The 27079-nt window shown below is 40.6% G+C and overlaps 1 protein-coding gene across 7 annotated transcripts in view; it reads left to right on the top strand.

The window, feature by feature from the left end:
• SCUBE1 (signal peptide, CUB domain and EGF like domain containing 1) overlaps positions 1 to 27079 on the top strand; it is a 222588-nt gene that overhangs the window by 183883 nt on the left and 11626 nt on the right. For 6 of the 7 annotated variants that reach the window (XM_068190668.1, XM_068190666.1, XM_068190671.1 and 3 more), the window contains 7 exons: positions 14215 to 14331; positions 16327 to 16449; positions 19774 to 19893; positions 20946 to 21038; positions 23062 to 23178; positions 24831 to 24989; positions 25998 to 26201. In XM_068190668.1, coding sequence (XP_068046769.1) covers positions 14215 to 14331; positions 16327 to 16449; positions 19774 to 19893; positions 20946 to 21038; positions 23062 to 23178; positions 24831 to 24989; positions 25998 to 26201 — 933 coding nt within the window. The remainder of the gene's footprint in view (positions 1 to 14214; positions 14332 to 16326; positions 16450 to 19773; positions 19894 to 20945; positions 21039 to 23061; positions 23179 to 24830; positions 24990 to 25997; positions 26202 to 27079) is intronic. The other variant, XM_068190665.1, reaches the window with a different exon arrangement.

A 27079-nucleotide genomic window follows, 5' to 3' on the forward strand; every position in this document is an offset into this window, starting at 1 on the left:
ATCTCTACATATCTGTCAGTAGAGGGATGCTTTACATAGGGCTTCCAGTGCCTAGTGTCAGGAGAAGCCTTCTTTCATCCCAGAATGAGAGAGAGAAAAATAGCACCTTGACAAACACAGCAGCTGTCTGTGATCCAAGGATCCTGCAGGCCTGGTCTTGAAACATTTCCCTATTAACTGGGTAGGTAATCACTTCTCATAATGTCCATTTTCTAATTTATTGTACAAAATATGCATTATTTGCCTGCCCGGGGTAAGAGTTGGATCCCCCAGCACGGTATCTCTGTTTTGAAAATGAGTATGAAATGAGGGATTAATCATACAGGGAAAGACAGATAGAAGGTGTTTGTGGGAATTATTTTTGGCCTAAAGAAGCCCCTAAAGATTAGCTACAAAGATTTCATTATACTCTTCTGTATGGAACCATTGATGATAAATGTGGATGTACAGGACCAGTTTAATCCCAAATAAATCAGTGCATCCACACCAGCAGCACTGAATCTCCAGCCATCTTTGACAGAGTAACCAAATTGGAAAATAAAAAATAGCCAAGGAGGTTTGCACCCGTGGGTTACATGACAGTGACCTGTCACTCACATTTGGTCATATAACCCAACAAAGCAACGGGCTTTGCCCCTGTCATATAACCTGAAGAAGGGCCCAGAATTAGGATGCACCCCTTGCATTGATTTATACAGGACACAATCACTCATCTAAGATAACAAAACACATCAGATCATAGAAGACAGGGCTGGAGCATCTGGCCCGTCAGATTCAGTTTATCAACATGGTTTGGCCAACTTTTCAGTGAAAAGGGGTGGAAAGTTTCATTGTTGGTCTACCCCCTCTCTTTCCTTTTCTTCCCCTGTTAAATACACAGAAAAGCAAATGGACTCATATACCCATCCCCTTCAGACAGATGTGCCCTAACATATAAAATACATTGGCTTGTTGCAGGCTGATTTGTATCCAGTCCAGCTGAGTCTGGCCCAAGTGTGTTTTAATTGTGGGAACTCTTCATACACAGGCAACAGTGCTGGTTCAGCTGCCAGGGCAGTGTAGCTCAAGAACCAGGCATTGATGCTCTGGAGGAGATACTGGGAGCTGCTTGTGGAAATCAGACTAGCTCAGAGAAAGAAAACTCAGGATGATTTCCCTGTCACTGATGATGTTCACTCACTATGCAGATTTTCTCTCTGGCATTCTGCACCACTGAGCCTTACAAAAATATCTCGCTTATGACAAGCACCATATTGCTTCTTGCATCAAGATTAAAAAATACTCCACTGGGTAAGCAACATGTTACACTGTCAATGAAAGGAATACTTCTCAAATCCTTTCTGTTACACTGGGTGCCAGTAAGACTGTGAATATTGGTACAGTCTGCCTCTGTGAGAAAAAAGGGTTGTAAGATCATACGCAGAAACAATAAATGCCCCAGGTATGAAGTAAAAACAGCTCTAGCCAGTACAAGTTTGTTTGCCAAGTGATAGTATCTGCAGTGTTGGTTGTAGCAATTAAGTCTGCTGAAACATGAAAACAAACACATCCCTCCACCACCTCCAGTTCTCCCCTCTGAAGCAGCATTTTCATAAGTTAAAGGGGAATGTTCTCTGGCTGCTGCCTCTTGGAAGGCATATTAAACCTCACAATCTAGGCTTTAAATCACTTTCTAATAGAATGAGACCTAATGTAGAGAGGGCAGATGGGACAGATTATTTCACTTCTATTTTCCCATGAAGCTTCTGACACAGGCTACTGTTGTAAGTTAGAGAGTAGATTAGTTTGACCTCAGGTCTCATTCAGTATGGTAGCTCTTATACTGTTAAACTCTATAAAGTACACTGCTATCAAATTGCTTTTTGCAGCTCTGTCTGGCCCCCTCTTCTTGATGATGTGTGTGGGAAGCCAAGCAAAACGTTCCGTTAGTGTTTAGAAAGAGAATTTGAGATATATTTTTCAGTTGATGTTGTAGGATTTATGACTTGTATAGTGCAGAAATTACTTTACTGGACTGGAATCATGTTATGTATTAATGAATTACCAGGATATGACTCAGCCTTGGAATAGTTTGAGCAGGAAGGTAGCATTCTTCCATAAACAATAATCTGTTGATAAATCATGCTGAAAGCTGTAATTCAATAGGAATTGTTTTTAAAGAGAATCAGAGAAAGACTATATGTGTATATCTATTCTCCACTATGGCACATTAATGCCATATTACTGAGCTCAAGCATTCAGTCACACTGATTATGGTCAGATAGCCTTTACCCCGAGTGCTAAACAGAATTGCAATGAAATGACAGCCCTATCCCAAATATTAAAGAGTTTAATTTTTCTGTGCTTGCATCCACACTCTTGGACCTTTTAAAAGTGCCCTGGTTTGATTATTTTCTTCTAATGAGAGTAAAAGCCGTTGAACCTGCTGGAAAAAAAGGAGTGTGATTTTTCTTACATTTGCCATGTTACAAACCACTACTCTTTGTTTCAGTAGCTTGGAGATGAGTCCTTGGGACAGGTGAAATAAAACCAAAAATCTAAGTTCAAATATTGAGTCTGTGGAATGGAGGAGTGTCTTCTGGGGTTTTGCTGGGCAGAGGAATTTTGAAGCATGTTTGCAAATGGTGGTGTTGGTATTTTCAGAGGGATGCCTGCTGGGATTCTGCAGAGGCCAGCCTTTCTGGGCAGGGTTTTTAAGCAAGCCTTTGAGGTAGAGCCAGAGAACAGCAATTCTTGTGTATATTCAGTGGTCCCTTGACTTCAGCAAGAGTTTGAAGCAAGCTGGGAATGCACAGGTCCACGGGAAGTGAAGGGAAGGGCTGCATTTGAATTCTCAGCTGAAAACTGAAAACTGAAACTGTGTTGTTGTACTTGCTCTTTCAGCACCATCAAATAACACCAGGCATGTTTTCACCCAGACTGGTCCCTTGTTCCTTCAAGAAGTCTCACTAGCAGCTCCTACTAAAGGGTGATAGAGACAACACCTTAGCAACCTGAACAGTTTTCTCTTTTCAAAAATATGGCTAAAAACCAAATGTATTGCAGGATGGAGGGAATATTCCTCCCTTGATACAGAAAGGGTAAAGCCTTTATAATGTTCTCCTCAGGCTGTTAAGCTGCTCTTACAGAGTTGCTGTGTAAATAGTGGCTTGAGCAGAGTGCAGACTAGTAAACATATTTATGTTTGTAGGAAAACAAATAAACCTGCCTGAAGTTTCTTTAATATACTTCTCTTGATATATGGCTTCTCATACCCCAAGCTCTTGATGTAGTAACACAATTTATTCCTATAATAGCAGTAGATAACTCAGCTTGCCTTTGCCTTGGGAAATGATTGATACTGGAAAATTTTACATTTGCTTATAAAATCCTGGCAATGTCTTGATAAAAGTACTTCTTTTCATAAAAAAACACTGGAAAAACATTGACTTTAATTGCATTTTAGATTATCCTAGCAAAACAATGGTAAGAGGATAAATGTAATAGGAGCCAAAGCCAATTGCCTCCTGCTGGGTTCCTGAGATTAACAGAGGAACCTGAGCACAACAAAGCCCTCCAGTAATGGAGAGGGGTGGGAGGAGCTGGGACAGGTAAGCATAGGCCCAAGAGCAAGGGTAATGTCTGGGAAGTCTAAGCATTGGCACAACTTCTGTCTCCAAATTCAAGGTGTTCTTCACACAGAAAATTAGGCTGTTGCCTTTCTGGTCACAATCTCTCACTTCATGTCACAGCAGATTCAGCCCTCAAAGCCTGGAGGAGCTTGTGTTGCTGGGAAGTGGTTGTGTCCCCATAGAGAAATACAAATTGGCTCAAGAGGATCTTTATTTTCATACCATAAATACTTCTGTTTCAACATCTTATGTCAAAGACAATCTGTACCTAATGTGAGGGAGCTCAAAATTCAGTGTCAGAGGTGTGTTGAGGATGGTGGTCCCCACTTCTGCCAAGCAATGCATTTGTTAGCACAAGTGCACCTTTCAGTGAAGATGGGCTTGCACAGACTGGTCCCTGAGATGCTCATACATTGAAAAGAGCTGTTATCCAAGGTGCCCACAGTGCTACACCTTCATTGGTGCTAACATACATAACAGCTTTGACTTTACTAAAAATGCCACTGGCTGTTGCTGCACTTGGCATTCTCCAGCTAAGCATTCAGGGGGTACAGTTTTGAATCAGGCTCATTTATCACAGCTTTCTTGACCTTTCTCTGATTTGCCATTGCTGAGAAGTTGAAAATGTATTTGGACTTTCTTTGGCCTTCCACCAAGCACTTCCATCCCTTCCTGATGCAATCATAGGAAGATTTTGTAGCTCCTGTGATCTGACAAAATGCTTAGCTTAACTCATTTCCTATTGATTTTAAAAGTAATAGGTTATAAAAATGAATTATACCATTAAGTGTATGTAGGTATTTTTTATACTATTAGCTTTGGATGTTAGAAGATAACGGTGTTTTACTCAGGTTCAGATCCCTATAGTGCATTTTTCTATGTTTTAACAATCATTTGGAAATCCTCTTAAAAAATGTTATTCACAAACCTAGCAGTATGGAGAAAAGGCAAGATGAGAGAACAGCCACGAGTTTACGGTGAGGTTAAGTGCGATGTGCTCAACAGAGAAAACCAGTACCAATTTGAAATCTTCCCTTCCAAATGCCTTTATAGAACACCTCCCTAGGCTCACTTTGTGCCTGTGACCTTGGACAGACTTACTAATTTTATACCATTGTGTCTAGTTACTAGTAGGTTTTTTCCATGTTCCATAAGAGACCAGGCAAACTTTCTTACCTGCCAAAAAAAAAAAAAAAAAAAAATCTTTTTTTAACTTCTCTATTTGAAAGTATCTGCAGAGCTGTCTCTGGTGACCAGCATTGGTTTTCTCATTCTTCTGTCTGCTAGCACAGCTGACCAAATTCAGAATTGAGCTCAGATGAAGAGTCAGAGGAAGAGGTAATCTTGGCATGGCACTTGAGGTCAGGCACCTTTCCCTCCTCAGCAGTCACATGGCAAAAAGTTGACACTGCTGTTCCCCAACACGGCTTGCAGGACTGAGATTTAGCAAGTAGTTTTGCTCAATCATATCTAAAATATTGGAAATAATTATTATCTACCAAATTTGAATTTATCAGGTAATCCTCTACTGTTATTCTGGTTTTAAGTTTGATGCTGCCCCCAAAAATATCAGATGGTGAGGTCTTCCATGCTGCTGCAGGGAAACATATCAGAAATCTTTTTTTTTTTTTTTTTTTTTTTTTTTTTTTTTGTCCAACAGCAGAGAAATAATAATATAATAATAATGGTGGTGATAATGATGATGTAATTCGTTATAGAAAAAGCCTTGGTCCAAATCCCATCACCTACAATCAAAGAAACCCCCAGAGACCCCAAAGCTGGCTGCCAACTTTTGCCTGGCTGAAATTGCCAGATTCGGCAGTTTCCATCCAAAAGCATAAACCTTCCCACCCCTTGGGCAAAGCTCTTGGAGATGCAAAAGCAAGCAAATCCGTGGCTGATGCATGAGGCAGAAGAAAGCCATAGTGCCTGGGAGCAGACTTGGCTCTGCAGGGCTGAGAGGAAGAGGAGGGAGTGGTGGTCACTCGGCTTGGCACGAGCGCTAAGGGAACACACGCGAGTGCTAAGGGAACGGGCTGCACTGAGATGTTGTTCCACAGCCCCATTTCTGCAGACTCCGAGGAAGTCCTGAGGGAAGCTTGTGGAAGAGAAGGAGCTTGTGGATTCTGCGGGGAAGAAAAACTAAATATGGAATTTTTGAAAGAAACTGAAAAGAGAAGTGCAAATTAATTTGTTGCTACGTGAGATTGCATAAAGCTCTCTTGGAAGAGCTCCTAAAGAAAAGATTGTGTTTGCTGTGGAGAGGGAGCAAAGAATCTAGGCCTACAATTTTATTGCCAAGTCTTGTTTTTTAACCTGCTTTCCTTTTGTTTTGAAACGCCAGAGATAGCACAGTGGTTCACAGTAAGTGCAACTGGTCTCCTTTGATACGGTCTGATAGCAGAGATAAAGGGAACAAGCTGCCATTTGCCTTTAAAGACCTTCCCAAATGTACTGTCTTGTTCTTCCTAAAAGCAGTTCCCTTTGCTTTAACGTCTAGGTAAATAGTGGGAAACCAGTTGCTGTGATGTTAATGAGGCTGATGAGTTTGCTGGGTGAAGAGTGGTCCCCTTGGTGCTTAGCATCAAAGAAGGATCTGCCTGCTGCAGTTCCTCTAACACCGAAGGGGCCAGTGAAAGATTGCAGTCTTTTGAACTGAGGTGAATTCACAGGAATTAGTAGAGGCAGCCAGCCAACCCCAGGGAGCTGCTTAGTTGGAATCATTCCTACTTTCTTGTGTGTAACCTCAGGCCCAAGAAAATAATATGAAAAATCTAAAAGGAGGTACCTGCTTATTCCTGAAAGGATCAGGTATGCATTGCACTTTCTAAGATAAATTATTCAGCCTTTACAAAATTTAGCAATTAAAAAGGATCGCACCGATTTAAAGTGTGTTTCACCTGAAAATGAAATTAATGGAAAATATAAGGGACCAGTTCAGGAAAACACCTAGACAATCCCTTCTGGGACAGGGATGCTTTTGGAGTTTACCAAGCAAAATGCTGGAGGCTGCTTAAGAACAGGAGGTTGGACTAAATGAACATGAGTATTTAATGTTGGCATTAAATATCCTCATTGTATTAAAATAAACATCCAGTTTCTGTATTATGTCTTGGAAGAGATTATTCCATTTCAGACATGCAGCAGAAGTGTAAGAACACACAGTAACAGGAGAAGTCAGTGATGCCCAGATATTCCTTAGAGCAAAATCAGAGTACCCAAAATGATCAGACCAAAATGATAATCAACAGAGGCAGCTGTGGCTCCCTAAACTGTGCTTGCACCACAGCTTTATGGAGTGGTCACACTGCATTTGGTACTGTATGAAGACACAGAAAGGCATGGCCTGTCCTAAGAGTGACAGCCCCAGGAGCAGAGATAGGGGGGCTACTGAACTTACTGTGGGTACAGGTAAGCTGGCAGGAAAATGAAAACAAGCTGTTTCCAGGATCTCAGTATACTGAATAAAAGCATACAGACAGGATCCTGAGGCTGTGAGGTAGAATGAGGCAGATTTGTCCTTTGTACAGCTATATACTGTGTGCCTATCCCTGAAGCTGAGTATCAGTCACTTCGTTGTGTACTGCTAAATCTTTGAAATACCTCCTCAGTGGGATGCTTACATAATAAGTGACAGGTTTCTAATTATTTATTGCCTCTGTCTCAAATATATACTGCAGGTTTCTTTTGCTGTTTATATACATTTATTTGTTTTATTACTTCTTTGCATTCCAACAAATCATCTCTAATAAAAAGCACATTTCCTTGCGAACAGAATCAATTTCCTTCAGAAGTCTTTCAGCCCCTGATTAGTGTGTTACTTTTGCTCTTCACTAATCACATACTTAACTGTGAGCAATAAAGTTCTTAAATAAATAAATGCTTTGGTCCAAGTCAACATTAGTCATAGTGGACAGTTTCCCACTCAAATTTCTAAACTACAAGATGAGACTGTGCTACCTGGGCACTTAGCACTTCCCATTAAAAGTACAGCAATTAATGCCAGATCTGTTTTTTTTTTCTGCAGGTCATTAGGTATGTTATTAACAATTAAGTCTCAGCAGCAAGATGATTGCAGCTCAGTAATGCAGTGGGAAGTCTAAATGGGTGTGGGTTTTCAATTACTTTTAAAGGCCTGGGGTTATGGCTATTTTTTTCTCCCTTGCTGTTAGCCTGCTCCAGAAGTACTCAGTGGGAAGGTAATGAAGTAGAAGATTTGTACATTACTACATCTTTCCCTGCTTCCTTTTCATTGGTTTTATTTTTGTGGGCTTTGAAACTTAAGGAGAAGTTAGCTGTAAGCCATTCCTCCTGGTCAGGGTTGGCCATGTATTAAAGAGCTACACGCTCACATGGAGGATGCATTTTTACTGACTGTGAACAGGGCTAAGTCACTGTGGATCAAAAAACCTGAGATGTGGTGGAAACCCCATCACATGGCTGCTGCAGCAAAACAATGCCTTCCCAGCACTGAATTTAAACCAGCATTTGTTGGGGAATATAGCTTGAATCATGACTCCCTGTGGTCCAGCAACCACTCAGATTAAGATATGTGGTTTCCCTAATGTCTGTCAAATATTGTTGGAAACCGGGCTGGCTCGGCCCTGAGGTGAACAACATTACATGGGTGGTATCAGTTCCCCACAGAAATTGGAGGTGGGGGCAGGAGAAGACAGAATATAACTTTCAGCCAAAATACATACAAAAAAAAAGCATTAGTGTTTATTTTAAAAACATCATGTAACACTTCTTTAGAGTTGCTATGTATGTGTGCTTAATGAATGAGAACAAGGAAAGGCTCTGTTTCTCAGAGGAGCCGATAACTTGGAAGCTGAGAAAGGTGAACACAAAACATTCTGACTAAACTTGAGTTTGGCTTGTGTGCATGGCCTGGGCTGCTCCACACTGAGTCCACTTTTGGCTTGGGGGTTAAAAATAAACCAGGGTTGTGTGAGATGGACAAAACAGAGCTGCATCTTGTGGGCCATTGCACGAGGAGAAGGTGCCCTGGTTAGGAGATAACCCCAGCACCCTGAGAGTGGCTTTGCTGTGCCCACTGCACTGGGACACCTGGGCCACTGCTCCCAGCCTGGGGCTCAACCCCCACCAGCACCCAAATCGGAAACCCACAGTTCCTTGTGGTGCATATTCTTCATAGCAGCCTGGGCAGCAGTTAGGAGGCAGAAAAATAATCTTTACTGCCATAATCAAGGTATACCTGAGCTCACTGGGAGGATTGGGACTGTATGGATTCACAGCTGTGACAGCACTTTAAAGTATTGTTGTAATATCAAAAATGACCATTTTGACTGATCTACCAGCGTTCAAGGTGTCACTTCTACAAGTGTAAGTTCAAGTCACTTCTACTGGTGAAGGAGCTGATAATAGAGATAGATATATCCTTTTATTTTTATTGTACATTCAATTTCTTAGTAAAAAATATTTATTTTCTGTTTTACTTTTATTTGAAATAGTATATCTAAATTTAATTTATCTATTTTGCAAATATGCAGTTATCTAGTGCATACTTCATGTCTTGCCTCACTGAACGCAGACAAATCAAATATAAGGTGGGTTTTTTTGCTTACAGTGTCCAGAATCTTTACAGTCTGCTCTGTTCCCCATGTCTGTTACAGCTTTTGTTGATTGCCTTTGAGCCACTCCTGTCTTGTTCTCTGTAGCACAAATAGCACCACCAAATAACAGTAATCTCTCCTTGCCACTTTTATTTTCAGATCAGGTGAAAAATACTCCAGGCTCAAGACTAAACTCTAAGGCAGTTATGATATATGACCTGTATTTTGGAAGGAGGCTCCCAGTTCCATAATTTGACCTAGCTACTTAGTGTACGTCTCAAGAAAAGCTGTTGAAATGACCATTAGTTTTCTCTAAACAATTTCTTCACTTGATCTTAATATTAACAAAATTACATTCAGGAAAAGAGAGACAGGACAATCCACATTTTTGAAGCAGATTTTTAATGTGAAATTGAGAAGCTGGACATTGAATTCTTTAGTTCTCTAACAACAACCCTCAAATCGCACCTCTGTGCAAGTGAGTTTTGCACATGTGCATTCTGTCAGGGAGTCACAGCAGTTCCTGCATCAGTTTGCAGTTCTACAACATCTCTAAATCCAGCAGGATTTACCAGTCTCAGCTGGGTGTGTCTGGTGCTGGGCTGCTTGTTTGTAATGCTAATGTTTTTTCTGAAATGTCCTGCTTTATGCTTTGATTTCCTGATCACTAGTTCCTTTTAATTACTCTGAAATTTATTCTAGAGCGAAGACAATCAGGAGTACAGGGTACTGTGTCTGAGGGCTGGAAACAGAGTACAGAAAGGAGCCTTTCACTTCAGAGCTCCTGGTTGGAATCCAGCTCAGGTCCAGGCTTAGCAAAAATCACCGCTGTGTGATGGCTTGTGGGTGCCCTGCACTCCACATCCACAAATGAGTCAGTGTCCACATCACACAAGCCACAGAACAATTGGTGCTACTGTAATTGGGAGTCTAGTGGCAGCACCAGTGGAAAGGGCAGGGACTTGAATGAGCATGGAAAATGAGCTGCTTTATTCCCTGCTCCCTCAGGTCACCTTTGAGACACATCTGTTTGAGGAAACTGAGAAGAAATCCGATCTCTGGTAGCTCCCTTCTGGAGATAGAAGAATTTACTTTGCAGTACTGACAATCTGACACCCACTAAAAACTTTACATTCAAGAAAAATAAAGATCATTATGTATGGGATCATTTAACATGGGAAGGCCTAAACTAAAAAAAAAAAAAAAAAAAAAAAAAGCCTTTGTATGATTGAAAAATCAAAAAATCAACAATAAAATCCAAATGCTAACTTGAAATAATAGGAACCTAGCCAAACTAATATTATAGAGCATGGCCACCACTGCCAAAAATTGCTTCCCTCAAAACCCCAGGGAAATCCTGCTGCTCTTTTATTAAACCATTGAACAACCTCTTCTAGTTGAATCCATTCTAGGGAAAAATTAAGGAGTGTTTCCTCAAACATTCTTTTTGGAGGTGAGAACATGGATTGCTAGAAGAGACATTGGACTTTATTCAGCCTGAGATGATGCCTTGATATGTTGGAAATGGGGACTGGAAGGAGAGCTGTCAGCAGCACAGGACACCATGAAGAGAAGTCTGGCACTGCCAGTGTGCCCATGAATCCATGGTGGAGCCTGGAAAAGACCTTTGGAAGTCATCTGCTCCAGCCCCTGAACTTGGCACTTCCACTGGGTCTGCTGTGAAGTAGGGAGCTCCTTTCTTAGATTTATATGTATCATTAGTATTCCTAAAAAAGCTGGCAGGAAATGAATTGTGTACTACCAGCAGTGAATTTGTCCCCATAGTCCCTGTAAGCCTCAAACAGCTCAGCTGTGAAGACACCTCTTAACCTGCTGAAATGACACAGTCAACTCTGCTGATTGCAGAGGTGAATGTGGCATGAATTTTTGGCTAAGTGAAATTTAAAAAATGTGTTTGATGTCAGGTAAGTGAGTTAGCAAATCTGAAATGTTCGGAGACAGCTTGGACTACATGTGAATTTATGCCAAATCCAACAAAAAATAGAATACAAACTTCAACCTTAAGTTGAAGTTTTCCACCACAGTTCTTCAATACCACAACATTTTGACTTCTCATTTTAAAACAGTTTAAAAACTTACTCTAAATAACTTTAAATCATTTTAAGAGCGGCTCAGACCCAGGAAGTTAATTTATAAGTATTTATTTTGGGGTGGGGGGAGAGGGAATTCAGAGCAACGCAATTCCTAAATGTTTGTGTGTTTGAATGTGTACATGGTGGTGGGACTGTTACCTGTCACATCTCTGCTTTTGTATTTTTTGACTTGTCTTAAGTAGGTGAGGCTACCAAAGTTTATTGATTAGCTTGTACAAAGGAGACAGGGTTTAGATCCCCATGTTTGTTCCCTGTTGTTGTGGTAAAGCAGGATATGAAACCCAGGGCTGTGAAGGTCAAATTCCCAACTCTGTGGTGTCTTGTGAGATACACCTGTGTCATGAGGGTGGTGGGAAATAAGCACATCCTTTCAAGCTAAATATGGAGAGGTATTGTGAAGCACCATAGAGGTGTGAGGGCCAGCTTCAAAGTTCCTGGGAGCCTGGGGATAACATCCAGAGCACAGATTTCAGAGTTTCAAAAAAAAAAAAAAAAAAAAGGAGGATTTCAGCATCCTGTATCACACCACCAGTTTCTTGTCATGAAGAGTATGTGGTGAATATTTTTGCCTTTTCTATGACAAGTGCTGAATTCCTCAGGGGGCTGGTGATTGTGCAGAAAGCTGGTCCCTCCCTGCCTGCCTCAACCGGGAGCAGCCGGGGCTGAGGCTCAGCCAGGGGAGCCTGCACGGGGGCTCCCCTTGTTCCAGCAGGATGCTGAATTCAGCAGCCTGAGCATGTGAGAGCAGCAGCAGGAGCGGGCTGAGGGGTTTAAAGGGTGAAGAAGCTATGGAGCAGAAATGCATTTGGCCATCCTGAGTGCCTGGTAGTTGGCAAGCAGTGGTCACGTCATCAGGCAGACTCTTCTTCCATGGGCAAAGAGGGAAGTGCATCCTCCTGAATGGGAAGAAAAACAAGCCATATATGCAGCAACACAAAGTTCTGCATGGGAAAGCAGTGCATAAACACTATGGACTAAACTAGTGCAGGATAAGATCACTGTTCAGAAATTGGTTCCGAAAAAGAGAGTTCCAGAGTAAGTCGGAGGCCAGAAAATGAACTGCTTTTGTAAATCTCCTACAATTCCACATAGTGAACAAGGTTACACATGAATGAAACCATGATGTATGATTTGGCTTCTTAAGCATTAAAAATCCTTTCAACTATAGCTGCAGTGTTCATTCCCAAGTGATTTTACTTTGTGTATTTATTTAGAGAAAGCTGGAACAGTTTGCCATTTATGTGTATTCAAATCTGCACATTTCCAAGACTATAAAAGAAACCTTTAAAAGAAATTACTTTCAGAACTGAAATGATGATATTTTAAAATGGATTTAAACATTCATTAAAAATTAAATAGGTGTAAGAAAGAGAAAAATCTCAGTTGTCATCTTTTTGTGACTTAATCATACAAAGTGATTGTGGTGCACACATAAAACTGGACAGCACAGATTTCTGTTCATCATGTTTATTTCATTTTATGTTATGCATTTGCCTGAACAGTTGCTTCCCACATTGTGCATTGTCTTTTGTGTGAATGTTTTGAAACATTTAAAGTTGGAGGTCATATAAAATATAGCTGAATGTGTCATTCTAAATTTGTGCATAAACTCTCACACAGATTTGGGTTTGTGTACACATACAGGAAATCTTAATTTTATAGTTCTGGAAGGTAAGTATTTGTATTTATAATAACAGAATGAGACCCAGAATGCTTCATTAAGTGTCAAAAGTATGTAAATAATACTTGGATATAGGAATTGGGTTAGGATCCCCTGAAGTATGGTGAGTTTTCAAGTGTTTTCAAACACCAACAGCTTTCCAAGCATGTACAATATGAAAGTCTAAGTTACATTTTGTAATGATGTTGTTCAGGTTTTGTTCTTAAAAACTAGCTCTAGAAAGTGTGGAAATTGCCATAGGAATACTATTCCATTCATTTATAACTCAGGAACATTGAAGGAATGAGATTTATTGAAATGACCACTCTCAAATAATGTAATTGTATTCAATTTTCTGACCTGTAAGCAGAAAAATTAATCACAGAAGAGAATTTATTTAAAAAAATAAATAAATAAAATAAAATTAACTCCAAAGTGTTATTTAGCACAGATTCCTGTTTAAGGTACCTTTAATATTTTCAGCAAGTCCATTCTGTCAGGGCTGCTGTCAAATCAACCTCCACAGCACCTGCTCAGCAAATCTTTGTACTGTCCTGGAAGCAACGTGCTCTCGGTTGCTTTTTTCATGGCCTGCTGGATGGAAGATGTGTAAGCCAGGGTTTCACATTGCTGAGCAGTGATAATTAGAGCTGCCTGACTTCTTTTAAGGGGAAGAGATCATATTTTCTTGAGTTGGGTAGAATGTGAACTTTGGACTAATATTTTCTGTGCTAGGTGCAGCCTGTCCATTCCTCATCAGGGCTTACTCCAGCAGTGTTTTGCTTACCCTCTGCAAGTCTGTACAGTCTTGTAAGGAAGAGCAGAAGTCTGGGAGCAACTCCTTGTCTTGTTGGGCAAGATGTCAGCATATTGGTCAGTGAAAGAGGGAATTGCTTGATTCAACCTAAACCATTTTTCCATTGTGCCACTAATTTCCCCAAAAGCTCCATACTCGCCCAGCCCTGCTGGGTCAGTATGATCAGAAGTTAAAGGTTGCCATCTAATGGGGAATGTACATAATACAATCTTCATCGGGTTTTACCAAATTCTCTCTTCTTGTTCTTCTTCATTTACCTGGGAGTATTTTCTTCACAAGGCACTAGAGGAATGAGAATGATATTTTATTCAGATTTTACGTGGGATGGTAAACGATAGTTCATCAGTAACAAGACGTTGCAACCCAGTGAGAAAATCCAGTCATTCAGTGTAACCTGATTAAATCTGATTCCTTAATGCTTTTTCTATTAATTCAGATATAGATGAGTGCTCCTTTGAACGAACCTGTGACCACACCTGCATCAACTACCCTGGAAGCTTTGAGTGTCTCTGCCACAAAGGCTACACTTTGTACGGACTGACGCACTGTGGAGGTTTGAAACTGAGTTTTGCTTACATGTGTGTTTGCTTGCTTTGGGAACTGTTTACAGAGCCACACATTCTTTTAGATTAAGATGATTAACTCAAGATGATAAGGATATAAAATTAAAATAAACTTAAAATATCATGATCTGGGTGTGACTAAAATTTCAGTTTCTCAGATTTGCTGAAGCATTCCCAAGAGAAAAACACCAGTGAAAACCAGTGTCCCACCATTTTTTGACCAGAACTTCCACAGGAGTGAGGTTACTCACAACTGTAGGGAGGCATCATATGATGGACAACAAAGAGAATAGGGGAAAGAAGTCAGTTTTGCAAAGTTTATGTATTTTAGCTCTGATGGCATTTGTCCTTACCAGTCTGTGACATAAACTGCCTATGAAATTCATAACAGAAGGCATTGGTGGATCTTCCTCCCATCTTCTGGGTACCTGCTTTCAACCTTTTTGGTATGACTGGAAAGAAGTGGTGCTGTAATGTTTCATTATGTAGGAGAGGGATATTTTTGAAGTGCAGCATTACCACAGTGACCAAATTAGAGGTTCGGCTGATGTAGCAGAAATAGATGCTGGCCCCTCACTTCTCTCACTTCTGAGGGCTGAGTTCACCTGATTTTGTAATGTCACATGAGACACTGCTAATGGTATCTTTGCATGGCTGCTTTTCTGGGAGAAAGGTGTAGGGGGTGTATGCTGGTCTCTCTTTTCTGGAGAAGTATCACATGAAATCATGGTAAGAGCAGAGGCAGGCGGGAAGAGAAAGAGTCCATCTAGTAAAGCAGTTTGGAAACAGACCCCACTTGAAAGCAGTTGTGAAAGCAAATTCAGAGTCTGAAAGTTTTTGGGACCTTTGCTATATGAGGTGTAGAGAGACTGATCTTCAGTTTCACTGTTAATTACTTAGTGTCTTAATGCACTAATTTAGGGAAAGCCTCAAAGTTCGGGGTTCTGCCTCATCTTTAAATAACCTTCAGCCTAGTTAAGCCTCAGCCTTTTCAGTAAGACTGAAGAAGGACCTAAACTCTTATTGGAAATACTCCGTGCTGAATTCTGAGCAAAAACAAAACTGGATCCAAACCTCCCGCTTTTTTCCATTATGAGTAGATACAAAATCACAGCTCTGAATCCAGACTTGTCCAGGCCTCAAGTTTTACCACTTAGGCCTGTCACTAGTTTTAGTCCTTACATGCTCAATTTTGAGGTCTACCAGTGAGCCAGAGCATCAGGATTTCTGTGTGCCTCCTGTTGATTCAGTGTCATTTCAGCTCATTAAATAAAAAAATGTTCTTTCTGGTGGTGAGAAGAGAGGAGATGAGAGATTGACCTTGTTGGCACAAGTGTATGAATGCTGAATGCATGGACTAAAAAGGATACACCACATACTGGCTAAATTCTTTTCTAATGTATCAAAAGTTGAAAGATTTTCTGTGGAATATCAATGATAACATATACAATAATTTCTTCACCTTCTTGCAAGCTTTACCTTAACTTTTTATTCAAGGAGTGGAAGTCTGAACTACACTTCAACTGCTTAGTTTCTTTTGAAAGCATCATTTCCGCCTTCCCCAGAACTTCTAAAAGAAACTCTGGGAATCACTGCAGAATTTACCTCCTTGTTTTGCAGAAGTGATGTAATCTCACAGAGGTTTATGCCATTTTTCTGTATAATGCATTATTGTCCAGATGCTGCAGAGACTTTTGAGCGTGTTTTGTATCTTGTGATTACTTCCAAGAATTTCAGTGTAACTGGTCCTGGCAAGCAAACTGTATCAAATGCATAAATTTTTGGGAGAGTAGGAGCTGTACAGGACAAATACATGCAAAATGCACTAAAGTTGTTGGGCACTGTCTGTCTTTATACATGTTTATATGGACTCAAATGTAAAAGATACAGTAGAAATAGGTTTCCTTATGCAAGTCATGTCTTAATGCACAGTATATGTGTGTACACATGGTTAAGACTCTTCACAACTTTAAATATGTTTTCAGATATTGATGAATGCAGCATCAGCAATGGTAGCTGTGACTTTGGGTGTCTTAATACCATGGGGAGCTATGAGTGCATCTGCCCACCTGGAAAGAAACTGCACTGGAATAAAAAGGACTGTGTTGGTGAGTGTGGAAGTGTGACTCCGAGGTGACTGTGGTGACTGTCACCAAGAGGGTGCAAAACCCATGGTTTTGTTTGAGAAAGGTTGCATTTTCACAATCTAGATCCCCAAATTCATTTCATAAACTCAGATAACACCTGATCCCGTGGAGCTCCATGGGCTAGGATACAATTCGAGGTCCATTAGCGAATGAGCAATAGGTTGGATTTTATTTGTGTGGAATGTTTTTTTAAGTTTATGAGTCCATTCACAGAAATCTAAGTGTTATTGTTATTATTATCTTAGGTATTTTATACTTTTGTCCTTGATTTGCCCTCTTCCCATCTCTGTAATGTCAGCTATAACTCTATTTACCTCTAACAATTATTTAGAATATTCAAAACATTTAACTGTTTACAAGTAGGACATGGTAGGACATAATGCCTACATTCACAGCACCATACCCCAATTTTTCAAGTTGTCTCTAAAAGTGTCCTGCTTCATATAAAACACTGACACTAGCTGTGTCAAAAGTATTAATGACAATGAACACAAATCCTGAGACCAGAAAAATTTGGTACTTGCTGCTAGTGCCACTTTGTGGCAGACCTGAATTTCTGTATCCTTTAAATGATGACTTCTTTTTCTGGAGTCTTATTTGAAGCACAGCAAAGCTTGATCATGGCTACAGCCAAAGTATTTTCTGTGAGATTTTCATTCTGGTTTTCTTCATTTTTAATGAGAATGGCATAGCTGGGGCTTTTCCTGGTCACATTTTTTAACCACAAATAACTTCTCATAGGCACATTTGGGGATGATGCCTAATACCTAATTGGGAGCAATAAAGAACAAGAAAAAGGGGGATCTCCCTTCAGGGAATCTCTGCATATACTGAGAGAAAGCACTGCTTAATCTGGAGCAGAGAGCACTGCACTGGCCTCATGTGATCATGCAATTGTGGCTTTTTTTACATGGATACAGCAGTATGGAAAGCACTTTATAACCAAGGTGGGGTGAGGGGTGAGAGCCTCAAGCTGAATTCCAGCGTTTGCCTCTATCTTCTTCCTAAGCACTATTAAGTGCTTAACTTTCCTGCTTACCTGGCTGTTACCTTCCCTGCTATGTAGAGAACTAAGCATTGTGAAGCAAGAAATAGCTCTCTGTGGTTTTTAGTTATCTACTGGGTCTCCCTTGCCATATACCAGTTATTCCTCTGGAAAGGATTTTGTAAGTTAGCAGCTGGAACTAAAATTTTTGGAGGTCTAGTATGAAGTTAGACTACTTGTGCTATATTCCCTCTCAGCCTACTAAGAATGATTTAAGAGGCTGTATTGAAAATATTTTCCTGCTTGTAAATTTTTCCTCATTATTTATAATGCTCAGCTGGAAGATGGAAATAGAACACCCTTGTCTATTGATACACACTCCAGTATTTGGTGACTTCAGTGAGGTTTAAAATGAGCATCATCTCCCTGCTGATCACCTGCCTTTATTCCCAACATTTTTGAGAGGAAACTATATTCTAAATTGTTACAAAAGCACAATAAAAAGTGGAAGAATTATATTTTGTGATCCTGAATGCCACGTGATTTGGAGACATTTGCAGTAACAAAACCCTCCTTGGCTCAGCAATGGCACTTTGTGCTTTGTTGCCTCCTCAGTCCAAGGAAATAATTTCTTTAAAGGCATCACCGGAGCAACATAGAAGACTTAGGAGGGAGATAAGTGGAGAATGATTATTCCCATATCTGAGATGTGAACATCAGGCATGTTTATGTGACTTATATATATTTATATTTAATGACCAGTGAGGCCAGGAATACAAACCTGCTGGAGGCTGCTGCGACTCTTCCTCTGCACTCAAGCCAAGTCAGGCAACACTCATTCCAGCTACTGCTTTGGAACTGCTTGGTTTCATGTTGGCTTTACTGGGCTTTTGCCAAGCCCTGGTAGACCCAAACCAGTCTGGCTGCTACAGCTCTGGTGTCAGAAGCAAGCCCTACTTCAGTGTGATGTGCTGGCAAGCTGACAGGAAAAATGACATTTACACTACTACAGTCAGCAGTGAGAAAAACAACTGTCAGCTAAACCTGTCTTGTCAGGTGAGCAGGTTTGGAAGAAGTAGCAAGAAACAGCTGGAGAAAAATCACATACCTGAAACAGCATTTCTATGGGGCTGAAGCAAGAACTGCCCTACAGTCACTTGGCTGAGATTTAAGTAGCTGCTGCAGTGTGAAAAAGCTGCTTGAAGAGGTGCCCAGCTGCACTTGGTCAGCAGTCAGTGCAGAGGGGAACCCTCTGGGGAAAGGAGGGAAGCAGTGAGGCTTCCTCCCTGTAGGAAATGGCATGTGCCAGCTGCAGCCAAGAATGAACCTTGTCATTTGTGAGGGAAAAGATGTACTTAAGTAACACTTCAATCCAAAAGGGTGGCAGAATAAAATAAATGCGGTTTATGATTCTCGGTGTCATACCATCTTCTCAGGGTGAAGCACAGAGGCTGCTCCAACAATTAACAACAACTTCATGTGTTTGCAGCTGAAACACAAGCACTCCCTTACCCAAGTGTGAAGAGTCACTTGTGAGACCTGCAGGGTGCTCTGTGTTCATCCTGCCATGAAGCCAAGAGGAGAAGCTGGATTTTTCCTTCACATGAGCTGCAGTGTGCCTCATGCTGTGGGCACTGATGAGAAATGGCTCTGTGATCTCTGTGTGTGGCACAGGGTCCCTTCTAGCATTGTTTGGGGCATTTCAGCAGTGTCTGAAAGGGTCAGCAGGACTATCCATCTCCATCCTAGCATCTGCTGATGGATGGAAAGTTCATCTGCCTGGCTGGGAAGTTTTCTAGCTCCAGAGGCTAGAGCAAGGAGCTAAAGTTAAAAAGTCAGTGGGAGTTAGAGAATTAAAAAATACAGTTTTAGTGGTCATCTAAGTAAACAGACCACTGTGCACAGCATGTAGTTGGTCTGTTAAATCAGAGAGCTGTGCCTCCAAATCAGAGAAAGGGCATCTCAGATGATTAGTGTTACCTGTTGCTTCTGAGATCAAGATGAGCACACAAAATTGTGCTCATAGAGCACAAAGATCCAAAAGTGGAGGATAGGAGAGAAAGACCAATGTAGAGTTTAGGTCTAAAAATGTGAAGTGTGTTTCATTTTCAAGTATGAGCTCAACATCCCAATCCAGATGCTCTCCCTTAGTATGTGCTTGTTTCAGAATTCCTTGTATCTCTCATCATGGTTTTTTCCACTTCCTGCCTTTTCTCACCATTGTATCCATGTGTGCACACAAGGTTCTGGGTTGGGCAGTGTCCAATTGTTTTACATTTCTTTATTTTTTTTCTCCTCAGAGATGGTGAAATGCCTCCCAAATGTCAAACCAGCTCCCAAGGCTCAGCTAGTATGCAGTAAGACAGGAGGCATAGAGAGCTGCTTCCTGTCATGCCCATCCAATACTCTTTTTGTTCCAGGTTTGTGGAAATTATTTGTCCTCTTACGTCCAGGATGTGACTTGCTGACTTTTCTCTGTTAATGTATTCATGATTCTTGCATTCATTTTTTGTTTTGACAACAGTAAATGAGTAAAACCTCATTATAAATTAAATCAAGAAGAGCTGATTGTGAACTCCATGTGAGAAGTTTGGACCTTCATTGTTTAATTTGAGATGTCAGTTGAGAGGGTGGGAAAATTCTAACAAAAAAGCTTGTATTAAAAAGAACAGGAATTCACTGACATCAACTGTTCATTTTTGCCTTCCCTTTTGTCACAGCAACTCAATATATAACATTTTTTTTCTGCACCATCCTGGTTAAGGAGGATGTGTCTCTCAGTCCAGCTGAGTATTATTTATAAAAAATTGGGCATTTCGTTCCCCTCCCTCCTTTTTTTTTTTTTTTTTTTTTTTACCATTTGCTCCTGGTAGTTTCCATCTTCACAGTTTTTCAGGGAGGAATGAGGGGATTGCTACTGCTTTTTCATAGATGTTCTGGTACAGGATTATTTTTGGGTGTGTACTTTTCACGTTTAGCCTTGGCGTTATATGCAGTCGAGCTAACATTTTATTCACATTTTATTTTCAGTTTAGCAGATATTACTGGAACTGTGCATTTCTCTAATTGTAAGCACCAAGACAGAGTTTTATCTCTGTAATATGTAAACACTCTTATGCTTCTAAGTACGCCATTTCTGTTTCTGCCAATAAGTTCTGTTGGAGCCTGAAGCTAAAATTATTATGGAAATACATGGTTTATTTTCTAAATTACAGGGAAGCAGAAGGACTTTGCCATGAACAAACAAAAAATATTTTTTACTTGTGCACTGCTAACCTTGTGCCAAATCACTTAAAAAACAAACCTTGCCATCAACACTGTGAAGTGTTGAAGCTTTTTGGCAAAGTATTTCAGCCACTTAAAATCCCAAGTTCAGCACTTAAAATATCTCGTTGTTTAGCAGCATTGAGAAGCTGAAGCCTCGAGTTTTGTGAGGCTGTTGCCCGTGTGCTGACTGTGTTCTGTCCCCCAGACTCAGAGAACAGCTACACGCTGAGCTGCGGCGTCCCCGTGCAGCACAGCAAGGCGCAGCCCAGGCGCAACTCCACCCTGCCCAGCTGCTCAGGTGGGTCTGCCCTGCTTGCCCCCCACTCCTGGGCCCGGGAGGGAGGGCATGGACCTCGGGGGATTGCAGGACATCAGGCTCATTCGTTAGGTAAGGCAAGGGGTAAGGTGTTGCCTAATAACAAAAGGAAAAGCCTTGCGACAGAGTTGAAGCGGTATAAGATAAAAAAAGCAATTCTTGCAACAAAGTGAGAAGATAAAAAAGCAATTCTTCAATGAAAGCTTTCAGGTGTGCAAAATATGGCTCTGTGCACTTGTGCTATGGGATTTCTGTAATTCTGTAAGGTTAATTATTAGTATATCTGGCTGGGACATCCAATAGCAAATCAGTTACACCAGTAATCCACCCGTGGGTCAGCCCCCTTGGGGCTTCTTTGCTCTCTTCTCTTGTTATGTCTCTTAAGTTCTGGTAGAAAATAAGATGTCCTTGCCAGGAATTCTCTTCTTAAGAACAAGGCTAAACAGAATTCCAAGTATGTATTAGTAAGGTTAACTTATTATTCTGAAATCTAAGAGAAAAGGTAGGAAAAACACCAGGAGCTATATAACCACGTATTAAAGGTGTACAAAGCTACAAATATATTGAAAATGTATAAAAAGCAAAAATCTTGAGGCATCAAAGGTAGCCAGTGTTCCCTCATGCACACACTCCTTTTCTGCAGCCTCTCCTTGAGGATGGGGTGTGGAGCTGCAGCGATGTGTTGGTGGGTCAGTGTGGGAGTGCTGCAGGTTTGAGATATGTTCAGTAAGGACTAATATTTAGAATTATTTGCTTTCCATAGTCTAGCAAGTCAATAGTGAGCATATCAAAATGGGACTTTTTCCCAGGCTCAGGAGTGAGCCAGAGGGACCCAGGAGTAGCACAAGGGTGGGTCCCAGCCCTCTTCTGCAAAGCTCTTCCACGGCAGCACAGCCTCTCCTACTGCAAGGGTAAAAGGTTATCCCCCCCTGAAAAGGTTATGAGACTTCTACGAGGAAATACTGAATTTCATCCATCTTTTTCTCAAAAAAAAAATGGCTGGACTGTTTTTGCAGAGGCATTTCAAATGTTTATGAAAGCTGATAGCAAAAAAAAAAAAAAAAAAAAAAAACCACAAAAAAAAAAAAAAAAAAGCCCACAAAAACTTGAAGCCTGGCAATATTAGAAACAGCTGAAACAACATCCAGGAGTAGGACAGGAGTGGGAAGAGTCAGCCCACCTTACACATACCTGCTGTACTTCTCTCCCATTTTCCAGTTCTCCAGCCATGTATTTCTTATATATTTGGGATGTGCTAGGAGGTACAGTGCAGTGGAGTGACACAGCCTGGCAGCAGATGTGCCTGCTTGTGGCACAGGATCAGGCCACTTCTAAAGTCCTGGTTCAGCAAAGCCCTACCAAGGAAAGAGGGACCCACACTGTGGTATCACCTGGGACCACCCTCCACCTTCTGCAGGGCCAGAGGGCAGCCCACAGCAGCTGGCAGGTCTTTTCCTCCAGGGACTTCGTGAGGAAATCAGCCAGCAGCTCCATTTTCTACTCATTGCACGACTCTAAAACAAGACTGTGAATCCTGCCTTGGGTTTAAAGCTGAGGGATAAAGCTTGCAGGCCACAGAGTGCAATAGATGCAGCTCCTTTGGATGGTTTTCAATTGCCAACAGCATAGCTCCACTAAATTAACCTTACTGACACTAGCAGGAGCAGAACTACAAGTAACATGGGAATTCACAGACAGAGAGCCCAGAAAAAAATAAAGGTAGGAATTAATCTTTCTTATTGTGAAAGATGAATTCACCCAAAATCCAAGAAGATGTGCAGAGCAAGCGTGGTACTAGCACATTCATTGGCCTGGTTGGGCCCAAGGGTAGGTACTCACTCAAAAATATGAACTGTGGAAATGGACCCTCTTGTACAAGCTGTGTAATTCTTGGGCTGCCTCTTTTTTAAGTCACAAGAAAGCTTTTGAGACTGTTTTTAAAAATAAGTTTCCAATCTCGTTTCATTTCTGTCTCAATGGTAGCTTTTTTACTTTACATCAACAGATTCCCTAGCGCCTCCAGTCAAGCAGAAAGCTCGTTTTAAAATCAAAGATGCAAAATGCCATTTACGGCCTCGCAGCAAAGAAAAAACAAAAGATTCTGGGAAGCAGGCTGTTTCAGGTAGGTGGTTTCTTCCAGCATGTAAACAGCACTTTAATTTGTTTGTTTGTTTATTTTCTTGCTCATTTGCATGCTTTGTTTTCACACTGCAGACAGGAAAAAAAAATCAATGGTTTTCATATTTGGTCTGAATTTAAGTTAAGGCCAAGGTTCCCACTGTGGCTGAACAGTGCCTTGGGTTTGGATCGTGAGTGCTGAAAATCTCACCAGTTGCTTTGAAAAATCTTTGTTCAAAAGTACATGAGTTGGGAATTAAGCTGATCCTTTTTCTGGCCTTGATATTGGCAGAAATACCCTGAGACAAAAAGCTGTGACTAATGCAAAGTTATGTGAAACCACGACAGTTTGGTTTGATTTGGTTTTCCCAAATGAGGTTTTTAAAAGAAAACAAAAGCTAATATTTGGTTTATGCTGGATTAGTAACCTATTGTAGCACCAAAGACAGCCCCTAAGAAGGAAGGTTATTATGAAAATCTGATGTTACTAAGCATTATATCTTTTGTTATGAAAGAGTGAGTAGTTATGATGTTAGGAAAATATTTATAAGATTTAGATGTCATTAACAAAAATGTGGTATTAAAAAAGTTAAAATTTAAATTGCTGCTTAAAGCAATTTAGCAGCTTACACCGAACACCTACTGGCGATGCATTCTCTGTTGTGAATTTGTCTTACCACCACTTTCACAAGCAAGAGAGAAATCTTACATGAGCCCTGAACAGAGAAGAGTAAAAATAGCTATTTTTTTAAAAAAGTGAATAGTTTAAAGATTTTATTTTTAAAATTTAGACTCATATTTCATCTTTACCCTGCAATCTACACATTTGTATCTCTCATTTAGAAGTATTGACGTCTTAGTCATCAAGATGACCTACCTGTGAATTAGATGTGATTATCAGACTTGTTTTTAAAGTCATAGAAGTCAAATTTTTTGGTCCATACAATCACTAGGGGAATGTGTTTCTTGGATGCATTTCCTTGTCCTTTGCTTGCTTTGCTTTGTGTTTGTTAAGTCATCTGAACCTCTAACGGTAAGATTACAGAATATAACCACACTCTCGGAACAAAATCCTTCTGGAGGCTTGAGTGCTACAAATTTCTCTTCCCTGACCTGGAAGGTCCATCACCTGTGGCAAACTACAATTCCTGCTCAGATAAAACCTTCCAATACAGTTTCATAACCTCATAATCAAAGCCTTTTAAAGCCTTTGCTATATGATGATTGTCACTTCTGAAAGAGGTGGAATACCCACTGATAGTTTTTAGAGGTCCTGCCCTGATATTCTCATAGATTTATGAAATTGACTCTCTTGCTTTGTTCAGCCATCAAATATAGTTTATAGTATTTGCTGATTTTAAATAATTTCCGTAAAGAGCTTTCTAATCCTTATGCAGAAAAGGACTGGGCAGTTTTAGGCATTGGAGGCACCACTGTGCAGCTGAGCATCACCAGGCTGTGCTTTTGCCTTCTGCATTCACTAGCAAAATGAGCAATCCCAGCACTGCCTGGAGAAAGAGGTGTCTCACAACACACAGGAAATGTTATGAAGCCTGTCACTGCATTCATGATAACCCAGTGAGATATCACTTGGTAGCCTGTCACTTGCTACTTTGCTACTTGATTTCTTCTCTGTGTTGCTTCTCTCATGCAAAGGAGGTCAGTTCCCCTGTACAGACAACTGCCAGGTGACCTTTGTGAATCTCAAGTGCGATTCCTCCAAGAAAAAACGCCGAGGCCGCAAGTCACCATCAAAAGAAGTGTCCCATATCACTGCAGAGTTTGAAGTGGAGATGAAGTCTGAAGAAGTCTCAGGTTTGTGAAAGATTGGTCTGTGGAGAGAAATCAGAATTTAGTTTCTCGGTGTGTTGTTAAAATCTCTTTGATCTTATTTCATCAAGCTGCCATGAACACCTTTTAGCACAACACCTCATTCAACAGCCTCTGCAAACTCAAAGTTTCAGAGCTTTAATTAAAAAGAGCCAGGGATGAAATTAAGCCAAAGGAACAAAAACTGAGCCTGCATCAAAATTCCTTCAAGGCCTTGAGTTAAGTCACGTGCTTTAATCCAGTCTCATTTCTTTAAACATCAGAAGTGCTAACTGATGTACAGGGAACATAAAGATTAGGTAGAAGTTCTGCAAAAACAATGATAAGAACATCCTCCAAAATGTAAGTTGCTGAATATGTAGTCTGCGAATCAGACAGTTTTATCACACAGTTGAAAAATTCATGTTTTCTTACCAAACTTCAGAATAAAACTAATTGCCTCAAGTTATAAATGAGATTGAATGTTATGTTATAAATTCCAGACAAAGAAAATGTGGGCTGAATCCTATAAAGACGTCAGTCCTCCAAGGCAGATTTCTTAACCTTGAGGGACACCCCATTAGCCAATTGGTTCAAACAGCAGTTGTGCCTGAAAGCACCTTTCTTTTTGTCACTGACACAAAGGTGTTTTGGTCAGGGAAGTGGCATGAGTTCCTAACCAACTGAGAAAAGCGTGGGCAGAGAAAATTCAGGAACATTAATGGTGGCAGACTGAACACACACCTGAAAGGAGAACACACTGGGACTGATGCTTTCTGCAGCACTCAGTGTGTACTTGCAGGCCATGGAACTGTTCCATGGAACTCAGGGTACTCTCCTGTCCCTTTGAAAGGCCTGATCTTGAATACAGTGAGCTGCTGCTTCAATCTGTATGGACAAGACAGTGAAACAAACAGAGGTGTCATAGTGCAATGCAGGCTAAGCTTTTTGTTAAGCATCTCTTTTAAACATGAATCTCAATTGCTTCTAGTTTTGTTATCATTTCCCATCTAGACACCTGTAACATTGACTGTGTTCGGAAAAGGATGGAGCAGAAGCTGCAAACTGCAATCAAAACATTGAGGAAATCTATTAATAAACAGCAATTTTACATTCAGTTTTCTGGGACAGAATATGAAGTGGCTCAGAAGCCAGCTAAAGCTACTGAAGGGCATGAAGCGTGCAGTACAGGGCAAGTACTGCAGGATGGAAAATGTGGTAAGTCCAAAGAGCTCGAATATTCAGTCATATCCCCCAAATCAAGCAGTCTGAAATTACCTTTTCCATGGTTAACCAGGGAGGAAACCTCTGAGATAATGATGTAGAATTTAATGATCAGTATTACTCAGTATATATGCATGGACTATGAAGGGAATTCATATATGCATAAGACTCTGAAGGGAATTCATTAGTTGGTTGTAGGAAAACAGAAGTATAAATATGGATACATTCCCATGCTGTCAGTTGGTAGGTATCAAAACCTGCCACAAGACAATGTTGGCAGTTGGTTCCCAGATGCTCCCATCTTATCAAAATATATTTACAATTTGGTAAAACAATAATATGATGTTTGCCTAGCTGCTATATATTTACTTTTATATCACCAGTGTCACCCTCACCATCAAATAATCCGTGATCCATGGATATGTTATATTTAATGCTCAAGAGGTCCAGTTAAAAAAAAGTATAGAAATCTATTTTGTGTAAAATACCTAATTTCTTTAAGCCTTTTTCCATGTTACCAGGCTCTGGTGCATTGCTGGGGACAGTGTGCAAATGCAAATTTATTAATGGCAGTTCTCAGCACTGCAAGCTTTCTAATCACTTACAGACATCTTTTCAAAATCAGCATACTTATTTTTCCAGCTATTGAGATACCAATCCATTTACAAGCCAAAAGAAATCACATCTGATAGGTGCTTCCAGTGAGTGGGTTCAGAGGTAGTTGTTATCATATGGGAAGAGTGATTTAGAAACTCTATTTGAAAGGCTGTTGCTATCTAGAAACTCAGACATTTCCACCACCCCTACCCCGCAGACAAAAATGTGAAATGCAGTTACATGCCCTGTTGAAGCAAGAAAAGCACATGTATTCA

Source organism: Anomalospiza imberbis, chromosome 5 (assembly GCF_031753505.1).
Source record: "Anomalospiza imberbis isolate Cuckoo-Finch-1a 21T00152 chromosome 5, ASM3175350v1, whole genome shotgun sequence".
In the NCBI taxonomy this organism is placed as follows: Eukaryota; Metazoa; Chordata; class Aves; order Passeriformes; family Viduidae; genus Anomalospiza; species Anomalospiza imberbis.